General features: G+C 42.9%; 1 protein-coding gene across 1 annotated transcript in view; it reads right to left on the reverse strand.

The window, feature by feature from the left end:
• Positions 1-262: 262 nt before the first annotated feature.
• LOC120798069 (kalirin-like) overlaps positions 263-17,911 on the reverse strand; it is a 47,724-nt gene continuing 30,075 nt past the window's right edge. Inside the window, exons 40-57 of the mRNA XM_040142074.1 lie at positions 15,192-15,353; positions 14,838-15,039; positions 11,110-11,160; positions 10,911-11,014; positions 9,635-9,766; positions 9,439-9,552; positions 8,855-8,925; positions 8,691-8,757; positions 8,093-8,196; positions 7,895-7,964; positions 6,630-6,716; positions 5,435-5,527; positions 5,038-5,088; positions 4,679-4,756; positions 4,102-4,287; positions 3,829-4,000; positions 3,339-3,484; positions 263-3,247 (exon numbers count right to left, since the gene is read on the reverse strand). Of these exons, the coding sequence (XP_039998008.1) occupies positions 3,062-3,247; positions 3,339-3,484; positions 3,829-4,000; positions 4,102-4,287; positions 4,679-4,756; positions 5,038-5,088; positions 5,435-5,527; positions 6,630-6,716; positions 7,895-7,964; positions 8,093-8,196; positions 8,691-8,757; positions 8,855-8,925; positions 9,439-9,552; positions 9,635-9,766; positions 10,911-11,014; positions 11,110-11,160; positions 14,838-15,039; positions 15,192-15,353 (2,076 nt within the window). The 3' untranslated portion in view covers positions 263-3,061. The remainder of the gene's footprint in view (positions 3,248-3,338; positions 3,485-3,828; positions 4,001-4,101; positions 4,288-4,678; positions 4,757-5,037; positions 5,089-5,434; positions 5,528-6,629; positions 6,717-7,894; positions 7,965-8,092; positions 8,197-8,690; positions 8,758-8,854; positions 8,926-9,438; positions 9,553-9,634; positions 9,767-10,910; positions 11,015-11,109; positions 11,161-14,837; positions 15,040-15,191; positions 15,354-17,911) is intronic.

The raw sequence follows: 17,911 nt of genomic DNA on the forward strand, positions 1-17,911 counted from the left end.
ACGGTGGGGGTTGGGGTGGAGGGGAGGGACAGGACGCGGGACAAGTTGGGGGGGGGGGCGCTCTGGTTCGCTAAAAAGACGAAAAAAACGGGTGTCACCGCAAACACAACGATTCGTCATGGCAACGCTACACCGGGACACCACCTAACTGTCCGTGAAAAAACACACACACACACACACACACACACACACACACACACACACACACACAGGACAGTGTCACTAACACACACACACACACAGACACGCACACACACCATTGTACTTCTATCTTTGTGACAACACTCATTGACATAATATATTCTCTAGCCCCCCCACCCAAACCTTAACCGTCACAACTAAGTGCCCATCCCCAACCCCAACTCTCACCCTAACCCGAACGTAAACCTGATTCTAACCTGAACCCTAAACCAGGTCTGAACCCTCAGGCAGCCCTTTGAAGGTGTGAGGACCAGACAAAATGTCCCCACTCCCAAGGTCTAAAACTCTAACCGGTCCTCACAAAGATGAAAGTACAAGGACGCTCTCTCTCTCTCTCTCTCACACACACAAACATTTATATGACAAACAGTTTCTCTCATTTTTTTTCTCTATTGAGGTGAAAAACATCCTATTATTCTTAATTATCATAATCATCATAGTAATCGTCATCTTAGTCATCTTCATCGTAGCAGTGGTGTGTGGGGAGTGTGTGTGTGTGTCCTCAGTCTGTTTATACACACTATTCACAGGATGACACGCAGAAGGAGCTCAGTTCTGATTGGCTGACGGGTCTTTTCACCTCTTCTCTTCCAGGAGGCTTTTATTTTTTAAAATTGTCTCTTGTTGCTTGGCAACGGCAGCTTCCTGGAGTCCCAGTCTGTTGTTGTTGTTGATGATGATGATGTGATCATGTCACCTCCCTCCCACTGACCCAGAGGAAACAGTGTGTGATGTCGTCAGGGTGTGATTGTTTGCTTGGGGCAGTAACATGGAGGCCAACCTGATGGCGGCATCTGATCGGACGAGGTAAGGGTAGAGGTGAGAGCAGGTGCAGTTTGGCTGAATCTTGAAGCACCAGGAGGGAGGGAGGAGACTAACAGTACCTGCTGCTGGGAGTGTGTGTGTGTGTGTGTGTATTTTTTAATTTATCTTTTAACACTGGCGAGTGATCAGGGCCCAACGTGTTTCAGGAAAGGCGATTTCACAGTCAGTAATGAAAGTGGAGCCTGAAGGTGGTGACGTCTGTTTGCTTAGTTCCCAACATGCGGGTTTGGGCCCCACCAAGGCATCGCAAGATCAGTCTGGAGGGTCACAGGGTAGTTGAACTTCTTCTGCTCCAGAAAGTTGTGTTACTATTTTCAGATTTGTTTCAAATCTTTGCTTTGTTTTATAAAATGCTGGATAGTTTTTACCTGTAATGAAACAAACTGAGGTAAGAAAGAAAACAGTAAAACTGCTAAATCCTGTCGAGGTTACATAATTAGTTGATTCATGTATAAGATTTGCTGTTTTTCTTACTCGTGGTAAATTGATTATTTCTGACTGTTAATCAGGTAGAACAAGCTATTTGAAGAAATCCGCGTTGGTTCTTTGGAAATTCTGACAGGCATTTTCTATATGTTTATAATGTACATTAATGAAAAGATTAATGAAAGAATCCAGAAAATAATCGGCAGATTGAAGTTTTAACGAATGAGAATTAACAATTTATCCATTAGAATTTAATCAAAAGCAGTGAAACGTCTGAACGTTGTGGGTTCAGCTTCTCAGATGTTACTTTTCTCTCCTTTCTATCATTGCATATAGAATATCTTTTGGTCTTACGCTGCTGATCAGTCAAAATAACCTATTCTAAGACACCTTGGGGTTTAGGAAATTGTGATGGGCATTTTTCACTATAATGTATATAATATAATACATATTGCCTCAGTTTAACGGGTCACCTGCCAAAAATGTTAGTAAACCACTGCTCTAGCACCACCATCAGAGGACAAACTTCAAATCTTCAGCTCCACTACTAGTAAGGTTCTGAAAATACTGTAGATAAATCATCAGGATGTTGTTTGTTCTGACCAACTGTTTCGTTTCGTGGCCGTAATGTACAGTGCAGCCTCTAGGGGATGCTAGCAGGACGATGGACACTTGATCGGTACATCGTGCGTAAAATCACTGTGTCGTCATGTACCATCCCTGCCTGTTGGAGCAGAAGGAGAGCACAGTTCTCACAGTGTCGTGTGGACAAACCAAACAAGTTTAAAACTCCATTTCTGTGTAGGTATCGTGCCAGCAAGTTTTGCCGAAGCTTTATGGACTATGTTAAGTTGCCTGTTTTGGTCGATAAGTAAACAATCAAATTACATAATTCTACCCTCTGGTTAGATGAAAGATGAGTAGATGAGTTGATCAACATCGTTTACTTATTTTTGGGAGCACAGATGCCAACCATTGCCTAGTTGTAACTGCCGATTTTTCCGGGGCGTTATGAAAACGTGACAGGCACTTTGAGCATTTTGTGACGTTTTATAGAACGTGCGATAGAGACAATGACACGTAAATTAATCGATGGCGAGAATCGTAACTTCTGAACTATGTGTGAGACTGTTCCTGACCCCCAGGTTGACTATGAGGACTTGAATCATCAGTGGAGAAAAATAAAACCAGTAAAAACAAAAGCGGTGACCCCTATTTTACTATTTGCAGTTATACTTGTAAACTTTCACGGAAATCCAGCTGCTAGTTTTCAAGATCGCCATGGTCCAATGAAAGATGGTGGTGCTACAGGAGAGATCCTCTGGGGAGCAGGAACGTGATCAGTATGGTAACATGTAGTAGTTGTTGAGATACTTTGGTCAGGACCAACGTGTTGGACGAGTTGACGTCCCCATCTTTAGGCTCCACCTCTTACAGGGCAAACATTACCATCATGAAAGAGTTTCCACACATGCCTTTGGCCCCGTTGGCTTGCAGTATTTTAAGTGCACGTCAATGTGTATATGTATATACTAGTAGTAAACCGGACTCTAACCCTGCTATCAGTGTGAGTGTTTGTGTGTATTTGTATTTTCACTGTTTACGTGTGTCAGTGTGTGTTGAGCACGCTGCGTGGCACCCAGCCCTCGGCGGCCGGCGAGTCGCTGTTGGCCGGCCGGTAAACCAGACTCTGACCCTGCTGGTTGGAGGCCAGAATCTGAACCTTCTCCCCACGAAACACAGAGATCTCGTCCTCCCGCACCGCCACGAAGTCCTGCAGCACCAGAACCAGCTCCTGAGAGGTCAAAGGTCACAGGATTTTACCAAAATAATCAAGAGTCACGTTTGACAGGCTTATTCAGGCGTGAGGATCGTGAAATTCAAACCTGGTCGTCCTGCTCGCTGTCAGGCGGAGGCTGAGGGGCGTGGCCGTTGGGCGTGGGCGGGGCCGACGGCGGTCGCCCTGACGACAGCGGGCGGGTCACAGAGATCCCGCCCTCCTTCCTCTGGTACTCTATGGGAGACTGGAGAGCTGTAAACAGGATCGGATTAGATTCAGCTTCGACTAAACGAGATCAAATCCAAATCAGATCTGTTTGTGAACCTCACTGGAGTGCTGCGGATGGATTAAGGTGATTCAAAGCTCTTTCAGTGAGATTCAAAGATATATAATTAATAAAATATCATAAATATTTTAGAGAGATATAATGACTTTTCAGGAGGATTTAAGGATAATTCACAAAGATTCAATGATACAGGGAGGATTTGGAAAGGCTTGGGGCTCTTCAAGGAGATTCGAGGATGAGATTTAGGGAATTTAAAGGATGTTTCAGAGATTCAAGGATGTTTTCAAGGGCGATCTGAGGGTGTTCTCACCAGACAGGAAGTTGTTCTGGGCGTCCAGCAGGGCAGCGATGGTCTCCACCCAGGTCATCTTGATGCTGGCGGAGGATGCCTGCAACGTGAAGCGCTCCGCCGAGCCGCGAGACCACAACACGAATTTACAGGGATCACCTTCCACACTGTCCTGCATCGCCAGGTAACTCACCTGATCAAACACAAAATTATTATTATTCCCAGTTTAAACCAGTCTAATCCTAATCCAGGTCTTGACGTTGTATCCAGTATAAAGCTTTATTACAGTCTAACCTTGATGCTGTTCTTGAACTGGTATCCCGGGTTGTTGGAGCCTTTGCGCAGCAGTTCGCTGAAGATGATGATCTGCTCGAACAGGAACACTCTGCGCTCTTTACTGCGAGACAAAACTCCTCCGTCCTGCTCCCAAACACAGAAGGTCTCCTGCTGCAGCAGCTTCCCCTGAGACGTCAACTTCCCCTGGACGACAGACAGAAAGACAGGTGAGGAGAGAAAGCTCCATTAAGTTGTATCAGGTCGAAATGAAGTCGCTGTCTTACTGTCCTCTCTTCTTATCTCGACTCGTGTCACTTGAGCAGATCATAGTTTAGTGTCAAAACTTTCAAAACTGTCAATCCATCGCTGTATTAATTAACCTTTGAAATAATCCATAAAACTATCGAAATGCTTTGTGAGGCACCACACAAGCTCGTGTCAAGCTGCTGAAACGCTTCACTTTACCGCTGTGAAACCAGTGTGTCCCTGCCTCTGCGTTATCCGCCTGTTTCATCTACTGCAGCTTTCAAAAGGCTCCTCAGATACTGTCGCTGTTTACAGCTCTGACCACAGACAGACAGACAGACAGGTGTACCTCGTATCCCTGCAGGCGTCCCAGGTTCATCATGTCGTTGCAGCGCTTTGGAACCAATGACATCAGCTCCACCGCTTTCTGCACAAACACACACGCAGCTGTTAGTTATTACAAACGTTTGTGTGTGTTTACGACGGTCTGCGGGGTGATGATTCACCATCCTGCGTAAATCATTGAACATCATGATCAACACAACAGCAGACAAACACATCAGGAAGAAAAATGCACTCGACCCACATTTTATTAAAACAGAATTATCCCTTTTAGCTTCCACCTCGCGACAACTGAAACCAGCAGCTTCGGTGCCGATGGCAGTACAGGATTCTTTGTGGTATGAACCAAACGTAACAGCCACTCACCTCGATCTCCTCACAGTCCAGTCCTGCTTTGGAGGTATACTTGAGAAAATCCTGAGAGACAGACAGAAAACAGGAGTATAGATGATGAAGGTGTTTGACGGTCAAGGCATTACGTTGACTGAATTTTCACACCATATACTTCAAAAGTAATTCTAGCTTATGTGACAGAAATGGAAATATTTTTGTACATTAAGCACATACACATAAAGCAGTTACTGATTCAGTGACATTGTGACTATAAATGAGGACATTAGAAACTCTTCAGTTTTAAACCCGCTGCACTAAATACGCTGAATGTACCAGAGCAGTGATTAAATTACCGCCTCCTGTGCAGTGCACCCTCCAATCCACCATAATGTAAAGACCGTACATGTGTGTTGATGTGTATGGGACAGACCTTGAGGAGCAGCTGGTACTTGGTGATTCTCTGGATGGGTTTGATCAGATAATCGCTGATCGACATCCTGCAGCTGATCTCATGCTGGATTTCCTGCAGACAGACAGAGACAGACGGCTTCGTTTTCTAACTTAAAGAAATTGTTTGTTGTTTGTTTGTGTTGAAGAAGAATTATTTCATCTGAAAACTCATCACTTCCCATGTGTTTGGCCTGCTGCTGTTCTTCTGCACCAATCTCCATTCAAAAATCAGCCCGTTTAGTGAAGCCTACATGTACGTCACAGTTCAAGACTTTTCCTTGTTAATATTTGACGTTATTTAACCAGGATGGCTTCCTGAGATGGATGTCAGTTAATGAGAATCTTGGCTAATATAACATCCCAGTATACTGTAATTATTTCCCACTATAGCTGAAAAGACAAGTTCATTAGTTGATTATTTGACAGAAAATTAATCTGCAACTGTTTTGATGATCAATTAATGGTTTCTGTCACTCTTTTAAGTAAAAAGACCAAACGTTCTCTGTTTCAAGCCTCTCAAATTTGAAGATTTTCTGCTTTTGTCTTTTTTATATAATTGAAAACTGAATATCTTTGGGTTTTAGACTGTTGCTCAGACGAAAAAATAATCTGAAGAACTCACCGTGGAGTTTGGAAAATTATAACGGGCATCTTTCACTAATTTCATTCATTTTATAGAAGAAACATACATTTATTGAGAAAATAATGAGCAGATTAATCGATAATAAACAATAATGAATAATGAACACAGAAGCAAACACCACAGAGAGGAGAGACATAAAGAAAATAGAGAAAGAAAAATAAGCAAGCAAGTAAAACACAATACTTGGTGAAAAACTACACATAAAAGCATCAGCACTTGTTTTGCTGAGTTCCAAAAATGTCTGAAACTTAAAGTAAGTCTGGCGGTTACTGTATTTTTTATCAAACCAAACCACTGATGTGTTTTTAATAGTTCTGGACATCAGTGGAGCTCAATGGCTCAGAGGCTGTAGATACACACACACAGTGCTCGTTAGCAGGAGATGTTCCGTGTTGGTTTGAGTTTTTTCACCAGATTTGATGAAAAGAAGAAAAATATAGACCAGACTTACACTTTAAAATAGAAAGAATAAAACAAGCCACAGAGAGTATAACAACACATGTGTAAACATAAAGAAGTGGGGAGGTTTTACCTCGAAGAAGTTCTCGTACTCGATGACGATGAACTCTGACCTCGGCTTGTTCTGACAGTAAACTACGTACATGTGGAGACGACGCTCCTGTAACACATAAATAAATTCTGACATTATTCCCTCGCAATCACTCACTGACTGATGTCGCGATAAATGACCGGCAGCTCCTGGTCCTGATGCTGTTACCATGGTGACAGCCAGGGTCAGCCAGCAGGTCAGCAGCGTGATGCTGCGCTCTGTGTATTACTGCAGCACTGTAGCAGATTACCATGTTGAAGTGCTGTGACGGCGCAGCAGTGTGTTGCAGAGCCGCAGTAACGATCAAACGTAGTGTTAAAATACCGCTTACAGATACTTACACTTATAAAGTGTTTATGTATACGCAGGTATATTTATCAACCTGCAGGTAACCATAGCAACACTCAGAGTAATGCAGCACTGATGCTTCAGGCTCCGGCCGCAGGTAAAGGAGGGCGTGAACATTTTAGAAAATATTTTTATTCACCTGCTCTCTGATAGTGAGATGTTCTGAGGGATAACAGTATCGTGCCTGCAGGTGTGTGTCCATCCAGCTGTTTTATTTTCCTTTTCAGTTTGCAAATACAAAAAACCTGAGTGGAAATGATCTTGAAAGAGGTTCTTACGCTTGGCTGATGTGGAAAAGCTGGACTCAAACGTCCACATCAACACCTCAGCTGTCGATGCTGCACAGAAGCACAGGGTGGATGGATACACTGTTGTTTGTCAAGAAATAGTTCTGGCATCCGAACACAGGGGTGCTGAAGCCTCATTTATAGCCCATTACATAAGCACAAAGCTGGGCTTGAAAGCAGCCTACAGCAGAGAAAAGTTTTTATATCTTAAGAGAATTTATAAAAATATGCATCTGTAGAGAAACTCTGACCCTGGAGGGGTGAACCTGAGGCTTGATTTTACTATAACCCTTCCTATACCGTTTTTCTTTTTATCTCCATATCAAAGTTATATCCACTGTGCCATAAACAGTCAAACCAGTTGTGTTAAATTGTGTTCATTGTAGTAAGACACCAGTTATTCCGACCCAAATCCTGACCATTTACAGCACATCTATGATTTATTATCGACCTGTTAGCTATAGCCTGCAGATAACAGTGGCCCTTCCTGTATCAGGGCAGCTTGGAGTGTATTATTGCTGACAAAACGGGAGATTCTGAACTGCAGCTGCACAGTGGAATGGCAGTAGTAGTATTGTAGTAGAGCTTAACTGCAGCTTTTGCAGTACTCACATGTCTGATGAAGAGGTCAGCCAGCAGGTCATGATTCTGAACACAACGCTCCAACTCCACCAGGAAGAAACTGAAACAAGAAAACGCACGCCGAGTCTGAGAGAGAGTGTGAGGGACGTAAGGAAAGAATACAAGTGTGTGTGTGTGTGTGTGTGTGTGTGTGTGTATTTATTTATGTGTGCGTTTGTGTGCACGGACTCGCGGTGCCAGTCGTAGATCTGCTGGATGTTGCCGAACACGATCTTGTCTTTTCCTCTCATGTCCTCGGGAATCCCTCGGACCTCCAGCCTGGACATGAAGCCCTGACAGAAGCAGACAAACAAGCAGACTAAGTAAAAACACAGTCTCCCTTTTTACTCTTTGTCTCCACAACTACGAGTCTAAAGTCCTTCTAGTGTCCCCTAGAGGCTGCAGTTTTCATTGCAGCCACGAAATGAAAGTCTTGGATAGAACAAACAACGTCGTGGAGATTTATTTTTCTCAGTCTCATCAGACTGTGATCAAGACATTTTCATGGGAATCTGGGCATCAGATGTACATTTTTATTTTGTGAGACTGAAAACTTGGTAACTGGTGCTAAAGGAAGAATTTATGTGTTGAGAAACTTCCATCCATCGTCCATCTTCTTAAAAAATGAAGAAAAACATTATGGAGTCTGGTGGGTGGAGCTTCAGGGCTAACGGGGTTATTGGTTTCAGAACATTTCATACATCAATATGAGAAAGTGTGTGTCATTTTGTATGAAATGCAGTTTTTATCACTAGTGGTTTCGTACTGATGTCGCTTCACGTCTCACCTCTACGATCACGCCCAGGTCCTTCACGTAGTCCTTCTCTGATTGGACCATCTCGTTAACCACAAACCTGCACAAACCCATAGACACAAAGTTCACATACATCTTTTTACATATATTACCTTTTATACATAGGTTTTGTGTGTGTGTGTGTGTGTGTGTCTTACATGCGTCCTCTCAGGGCTTTGTTTCTCTGTTCAGTGTCTGATTCGTTGGAGCCCTGATCTGAATCCAGAGCCTGAGGAGAGAGAAAAAAAAAAAAACAAGGAAAGAAAGACAGACCAATTAACCGTAACCTAACTCATTTAGGGAGAGAGAGATCAAATGATGCAGCAAAACTGTACAAGCCCTCAATATGTATTACAGCCTGGTCTCCGACAAACAGTACATCAGTGCAACCACTTCATAACCTGTACAGGTAGGCACCAAACCCAACTCATCACCGTTGCAGTATAGTTAAAAAGTACAATAATTTGACTCGTCACAACTTTTTTGTTTATGTCTAATGTTCTTTTGTTATTTAAGATTGTTCACAACTGCTTAAACAGTCTTAAACATTTTAAATTAGTCAGGCCGGTCTTGTTGAAAACTTGTTGCACAGATGAATTGTTTGTTTTTAATTATTTTTTGAATTACTGATGGTAAACTGTGGCTTTGTCAGTTTTATTCCGATTGTAACATTGGTGTCTTTATCACATTTATCGTTCGTTAACTCCGTCCATCCTTGTTAACCCCCCCCCGCCCCGGTCACCTCGGGGTTGTTGGGGTCTTTGATGATCTGCATGGGAGGTGGTAGAGGGGTGTGGCTTTCCTCCTCTGGCTCCTCCTCCCCTCCACTCTGCCCCGCCTCCTCCTTCCTTGCTTTCTGCAGGAACAAAGAAAACGCTGACCGGTGACATTACGATACACGCGCATCTTTTCTGTCTTTAACCTGTTTGTTCAAATACCGTCTGAGCACTGCCGGTGAGGGGCGTGGTCAGCTCCTGCCTGTTGTCCCGCCTCCTGGTTCTGATTGGCGGTTTCTTCTGTCCGTCAGCTTTACCTTGACTCAGCCTCCGAACAGGACTGGTCAACCAACGCTGCAAAAAATACACAGTTATAATACAATCACCACTACGACACTACTAAGTCTTGTACTTCTACTACTAATACTAATAATTCTAGTATATATAAAAAACAAAATGCAGTTATCTCTTGGCTAATTGAACCTGACTGTAGGTTCATGTTCTAACCACCAGTTTCATTTTCAGTTTCGACGAGTTTGAAAGTTTGTCCCTGACTGTAGGAATTGCAGATTGACGAAATAACCTTAACTAAAGGTCCACTTACTTCCTCATCTGATGAAGTCCGTAAAGTGTGGCTGAAAGTTCCGGAAAGAGCAAGCAAGTGGACCTTGAGTTTGTCAAACTGCGGCAGCATTTTAGTTTCATGTCCTTTGAAAATCTGCATGTCCATGAAAGCCAAGTGTGATGTGATTGAAAGCTCCAGAACAGCTACTAAATGGACCTTGAGGTGAGATTTGAGAAATCAGGTGTTTTCTGTAAGGTTGGTGGACAGCTTTAAATAATACAGTACCCATGATCCTCAGCTGCTGTTTCTATGGAGATGAAGACAGTCAGCGGTGTAGCAAAGTTGGAGCGCTTAAACCTGTCGCCATGGTTACCAAATTCATCCCTAACTGATCCACGAACATTAAGGGAACTGATTTAAACCACTGAATGTTTCGTCAGATCTCCGCAAACTGATCTTTAGCTTAGTTAATCTTTAGCTTAATCAAAGCTCTGTGATTGGATATTTGTTAGTGAAATGCACCTTGGGAGTCGTAGTTATCTCCTCTTCTTCAGTTTTTATCTCCACAGGCTTCTTGTAGTTTTGACTTTTTATAAAAACAACCAAATAGTTGTTCATCCTTTGCGCGGATTATTCAACCAGGTGAGTTTCACGTCCATCCAAAACCACAAGTCACCTGACCTGCTCGATTTTGTTTTTTAAAGGAGGTTGTTCTTGACCACTTTAAAAAACACTGTGGATCACGCTTCATGCACATGAACATACATGTGCCGACAGTAGTTTCACGTGTTTTCTGAAGCATTTCTGGTATTAACCTCTGATAGTACTATTCATATTAATACTACTACTATTACTGGATGTACTCCTCAAGTTATTGTAACTGATAATCCAACTACTTCTGTTGACAGAACCACTATGAGGATCAGCTGTTACCTTCAGGGTGTTCCCGGTTCCAGAGCCGCTGCGTTTTGGCCCCGGAGAGCCGACGGCGCCCCCTGGAGGCGCGCCCAGTCCATACACTGTGGGGGAAGTGGCACCTGCAGGAGTAAAAACAAGGACGGATCAATGGCGACACGGTGAGTTCACTGTTCATCCGTACTGTGCGTAAATTCAGTGATAGTTATTGTCTCACTGGTCGTTTGCGTGTGAAGCCCCGAACCTTCAGAGCTGTAGAGACTGGATTCTGCAGAGACACAAAACAGAGACAGATCCTGGACTTAATCCTGGTCATGCTGATAATGTGAACTTTAATCTGAGCTTGAAAGAGAGGACACATCTTCATCTATTCCACCAGTAACTCCACCAGAAAGTAACCTCAGTGTCCCCAGTTTAGTTTTTTGATTTTTTTTGGTTTGTTTTTTTTTACCAGGAACTATATTAACTTCGACACATTAACAGTTGGTGTGTGTGTGTGTGTGTGCAGATTCTATGTGGAGAGTTAGTGACAGTACGCTGCCTCAAGATTTTTGTTATTTGTGTTTTTCAGTCAGTTTGTTAGTCAACAGTCGAAAGTTCAACGTTGGAAACTAATTTATTTAGCTGTGTGGAGGTGACTCAGTGTCAGTTAATTAACAGAAAATGATTTTGAAAACAGCGCTGGAAGAGGTATTCAGTGCCACATTGAATTTCAGCAGTTTGTAAATAAAATCTTTATCTGTAAAGTAACTAGTAACCATAGCGCTCGAATAAAAGTAGTGCGGTAAGAACCACGATTTTTTTCCCCTGAAATGTAGTGCAGTAATAGTATAAGGTAGGTAGAAACCCAGTTAGGTGTATACGTGACCGAGAAATCAGTGTTCTCCAGGAGAAATCAGGAGAAACTGTCACACGCCCGCGGTTTCTAGATGAAGGAATCAGCTCGCTGCAGAAAGTCGACTGTAACCGGTTGGGTTACAGTCGGCTTTCTGCAGGTGCAGTGCACCATTAAACCAGATGGCGAGACAAGACACAACACACAGACAGTTCTCCCTGTCGTCCTCTTTCCGGTCATCGAGGGACGACCTCCTGCAGACTGGACAGCGTTAACACAAAGACATTGTGTGTATCGGGTGTGGCGTGTAATAGTTAAATGAAGCGACAGCAGAGATACAGAAAACCTGCGTGGCCTGTTCAACGCATCCACACACGTGCACACATTGTTAACATTCCTACTACAGGTCATGTGAGTAACTGCATGTGTGTTAGTTTGGCTCTAATGGTAGAGAGACAACAAAACAAGCAGAGAAACAGAGGGAGGGAGAGAGTCACCTTGTTCGGTCACTCATTAACCAACACACACTCATATCTCCTCTCTTAACTCTCTTCGTCTCTCTTTCGTATTAAAACGCACCTCGCTCGTCCTCTCCCTCTCCAACGATCCATCCCCAAACGGCAGAGCAATCCCAGCATGCACCTCTGCCCCTCCGCATGCTTCAACATCAGTCCATTCAGAAAAAAAATTAAAACAAGAAAGAGGCAGAGAGGTGTTTCTCTCCACAGAGCTGAATGAAACTACGGAGAAGTCAGAGGTCCCCGGGGGCGGGGCTAAACAAGCTGGGGCGGGGCTTACTGAGACGTTGTGGAGTGACAACAAGGAAATTAGTCACTGCTAATGATTTGGTTTTAATCCAAGCAATACCGGTGCCAACGTGACCACCGTCGATACCCGTACCGACACTTAAACGCTGCGAATGTACGGCAAATTAAAACATAAAAATTGAAAGTAAAAAAAGTAAAGATGAAATTAAGATGGAATCAAATAAAGTGACCTTAAATTAAAAAACAAAACAGTACATATGAATAAGAACATTAAATAATAAAAAGAATAAAAAATAAAATACAACATTAAAATACATTCAAAAGTAAATATAATTAACGAAACAAAATGAATCAAGTTTAATAAATTAAAATATGATAAATAAATAATAGAGAGTGGGAAACTACACTACAGACTAAAATTAAACAGTATGAATCAAAATAACAGGGGAGCTGAGCTGAAAACAGCTACTTTATTTTTAAACCGAAGCTCCCATTGTTTTCCAGACCCAGCAGGTAGCCACTGTAACACACACACACACACACACACACACACACACACACACACACAGTAACACACAGGACGCAGTACCACACACAGTGTCACACGCAGAGTCAGGATGTTAAACTGCAGATTCCTGTTGAGTCTGAAACTCAACCAGGTCAATGTTTAACCCTGAAATGTGAAACTCTGTCTCACTTCTGGACTGTGTGTGTGTGTGTGTGTGTGTGTGTGTGTGTGTGTGTGTGTGTGTGTGTAAGAAAGACATCTTGCCAAACCAGATTACAGATTAAACCTGGTACAGAGTTACCTTATCAGACCTAGGCCACATTCACTTTCATGTTCTTAAATTTGAACTCTGCTTACGTGTAGATTTTCCATCATCACTGAAAAACCACAAACACTAAATTCTGGTCTTTGCCTCCATCTTCTGCTGAATGTAGTTGGATTCTTTTTTTATTTATTTATTAAAACAAAAAAAAAATGCAGAATTACATCCGTAAAACAACGTTAAAGTGCAGAAACATTCCATTAGGGGTATCCAAATGTGGGAACTTTTGGTTTGTTACCTTTATTATCTGAGGGGACTTTGGTTTTTGGTTTGTAACCTGTCTTACCCGAAGCGTCTCAATAGCCCATGTAAGCGAGCTGTTAAAAATCAAAGGTTTATTCTATGGCTCGAACATTGAGAGGCTTTTATCACATCAGTGTGGATAGAAGCTAATAGCTTGTGTAGAAGCTCATACGTGTGTCCTGTCTCTGTAAAACACACACACGCTCTCAAAGTCATGATGTTAATGTGAAACGGCAGATCCTGACAAACGAACAAAACAGGTTTAATTTTTCATGCTCGGCTCCAGAACAAGCACACAGAGGACTCGTGTGTATTTACAACTTCATGGTTTCAAATATTTAGGGGACACGGTTAGAGACAGCGGCAGGATGTGGGACTCTTACACGTCACAGTGTGGGCTGAGGATGTTTAAAGTTCCCTCTGTTTAAACAGGAAGTGACATGGGGCAGATGGTGACAGGAGCGGAAGGCCAGCCATGCCATGATAGGTTTTTCCTTTTACTCTACTCTGCTCGAAATCACAAAAAATCAACAATTAATTAGGCTGAAGCTGCAGCTGACGACTAAATGAATTTTAAATCCGGGGAGAATAAAGAGAAAACAGTAGTTTACTTGCTATATCTGGGCCAAGCTAACATTAGCTAACGAGTTAGCTACTTTTAGCCCAGTTATCGTTTACAAAATGGTACTCTGTTCTGACTCACGACGGATATGGTGAGAGATGATAAATAAAGCACCACGATGATGTGCCACAGCCAATACTCTGGTCCGATTCTTGGTAGCGTCTCTGTACCAAGTCTGGCCAGATTTTTAGCCCAAATTGGTCCAAAGGGTCAAATCCACAGCTCGCTCACAGCTAGGTCCTCGGGGTTAAAAACGCAGTTTCAATAGGCAGCATTAGCTATTATTTACAGTATATGCAACTGGCCTGACTCTCATGGAAACCCACGTACAGAGTTAACATTTGCTGGCTACAATGCTAACATACGTGGTATTAACTTTCATGTGACTTAACTTGCTTAATGGTTCAATTAAAGCAGATTTTAGTGGTTAAATATGTCGCCTGGAGGCCAAGAATCAAAAATATGTACCGCTGTGAGCAGCACGTGAGGAGTAGAGCTGCTGCATGTTCAGGAGACGTCATGCAGCACTAACAGAATGTCTTTCTGTCATTAATGCCAGGTCCCGGTCAGTGACCGAGGAAAGGCCTGATGGTGACACGCCCCAACACTGTAAACAACAAATTCAGACAGGGAGACAGACGTACTCACCCTTCCCGGCGCTCACGGTAGAGGAGGAGCTGGAGGTGCCGGAGGAGGCGGTGGTGGTGGTAGAGGAGTTGCAGGAGGAAGAAGTGGTGGTGCAGGTAGAGGAGGTGCTGGAGGAGGTGGTGGAAGCCGGGATGAGCCCCTCCATGTCGGCTGCACTGTGGGAGTGTGACAGACAGAGGGCGCTCATCGGCAGCAAACCCTCCTGCAGGGAGACACAGGGCTGATATTAGAGATGTTCGTTTTGGTAAAAATGCAATTAAACAGAATTACGTTTATTACTAGTGGGACATGCAGTTTGTTTTTTGCCTGTGGGGACGCTTGATTCATTACTGCCGGGGACATTCGATTGATTACCTGCTGGGGTGTTTGATCTGTCGTCCTGACCAGACACCACCCGGGTCTGTCGGCCGAACGCTCCACCAGCTCCACGGTCTGACCACAGCGAACGCTGAGCTCTCCTGGTCCCCCGGAGGAGAAATCCAACAGCACCACCACTAACTCACAGCCTCCTGACAGCTGGAGAAACGGACAGGTGAGACAGTTTAGAGGTGTGATGTGTGCTACCAGGCTCACAGTCTTAAAAGTCAGTCCCCATTATCCTGTCACTGTTATGTTATTGTTACATATTAATAATAATAACATAATTAAAGCCCGTCTAGTAGTAGCAGTAGCATCAGTAGCGGCGCCATCCACCAACAATCACACACAGTATCCAGGGGGGTGTGACCTTGACCTCACCACTGGCTGCGTTTGTACCTTAAAACTATCAGAGGGAAAAATGTCAGATGTGACTGCACAGGGTTATTTCATGTTATGAAATATGATGCTGAAGCGTACTGTAGGATCAGTGGCATTGTGGGAATGCGCTGCTCTCAGAAGTAACAACTGTTACTGTGTTAAAAGCATTTACATAACATATCCACCAAATAATAATATCCACAAAATAAAGTACAAATAAGGCCTAAAATTCTCTATTTAAAATTAAGCTTTAAAAATGAACAGTTAAAATAATTTTCCCATCTATGGGCTATAAACGACAGCATCTAACATCTATCACTGACAAACCAGCTAACGAACTAAATATCTAACCAGTTGTGATCGTTATCTGTGTCTCAGATTGACTGAGAATCGTAAACGGCTCCATCTGCTGGTCGAGCAGTGAACTCTTTAAGATAGCAGCTGTACCGAGATCAGTTCCTTACTGTTTGAGTATCACAAAAACATTTTTTTAAAATGAACCACCATTTAACCAGGAGAGGAGACTCTTTCTCAGTGTCCTGCAACGTCAGATACCGTTAAATTCTGTTAAATTACTTAATCACATGCATATTAAAACACAGGACATCTTTTAAGATTAAAAAATAAAAATGTTCATGGTACCCTAGTGTCAGACGGATCCATTTTATTTCGTGTTGATAGATATTGTCGCCAGTGTTGTCAGGGTTGCTCCTCTGGAGTCTGTTAATATCTGAACCAAATTTACTCACAATCCATCCAATAGCTGTTGAGACCAAAGTGGTGGACTGACTGACAGACGCGCTCCTAGCATGACCAAAAACATCTCAAACTTATAAAAATCACAGATAAAGTTACCAATAAAAAGCATAAAAAAGGTCACTGAGCCATATAAACAACCTAAAGCCAATTTAAAACCTTTAATTGATAAAAAAAAAGGCAACCATATCCAGGTGATCAGATTCATTCCATTTTCTGCAGAAATGATTATCTTCTCCTGAGACACCACTGTTTGTAATTCAGCAGCAGATTTCAAGCAGCAGCAAACACCGAAGGCTTTTTCTGTCAGGAATTCAGTGGAGACAAAAACACACGACGAGACAAAAATATAAAGCTTGAAACCTACAGACATCGTCCTAAGACATGTTCTTTACCCGTCCAATCACAGCAGGGCACACTGAGCCGCAATTGGCCGAATGAGGAGTAGAAGACATGACTCTGTGCGTGTTTGTGTGAGTGTGTGTTGTCTTGTAGTTAACTCAAGCACATAGGCTCCTGCTGTGGAAGGAAACACACACACACACACACCCACACCCCACGGTCCATGGGGAATAGTGGGGTGTTCCCCATTCAAAATGAACACAGCTGTGATCAGTCATACAACCCAGCCAGAATAGGCTCCTGCTGGGGAAGGAAACACACACACACACACACACACACACACACACACACACACACACACACACACACACACACACACACACACACACACACACACACAACACACACACACACACACACACACACACACACACACACACACACACACACACACACACACACACACACACACACACACACACACACACACACACACACACACACACACACACACACACACACACACACACACACACACACACACACAGGATCATTAAAACATGTCGAGAGTAATAACACATGAATGTGCAGTGGCTGAAAGAACCTTAGTACATTCGCCCAAGTACAATTTTGAAGTAACTGTGCTGGACTTGAGTGTTTCCAGCTTCTGCTCCACTACGTTTATTCACAACTGTAGTTACTTTACAGGCCAAGATTTAACATCAAAAACGTGATTATGAAGCAGTGTTATGGATCAAACTACCAAGGAGGATATTAAGTAGTTGAAATTAGCTTTACTTTGAACTGCTGCAACATTAACATTCCCAGTAATGATAATAAATTTTTATTATTTATACTTAAAGATACTTTTAAGTATATTTTGTCAGTAATACACGTGACTTTCTCAAAAACACACATATGGAACTCAAAAGCTCATCAAAGAGATTAAGAATCCAACTAACGATCATTTTATTATCCATTCATCTGGCAGACATCTTCTCAATTGAGCGATCGATCTATTTTTTTCACGTTTTTTTTTTCACGTCATCCTTCTTCATCGGAGCTAAACATTGTCCTCTCAACTGACTGTAACAAGCTGAAGTTTCTATGCACTAAACGCTACTAACAGCCCACAGGGCCTGCGGGGCCCGAGTGTCAGAGGTCAGAGGTCACAGCATCCAGCCACTGACCCCCGTCCTCGCCAACTAATAACAGCTAAAATAAATCAAACATACCTC

The sequence above is a fragment of the Xiphias gladius genome, chromosome 13, assembly GCF_016859285.1.
Source record: "Xiphias gladius isolate SHS-SW01 ecotype Sanya breed wild chromosome 13, ASM1685928v1, whole genome shotgun sequence".
Classification (NCBI taxonomy): Eukaryota; Metazoa; Chordata; class Actinopteri; order Istiophoriformes; family Xiphiidae; genus Xiphias; species Xiphias gladius.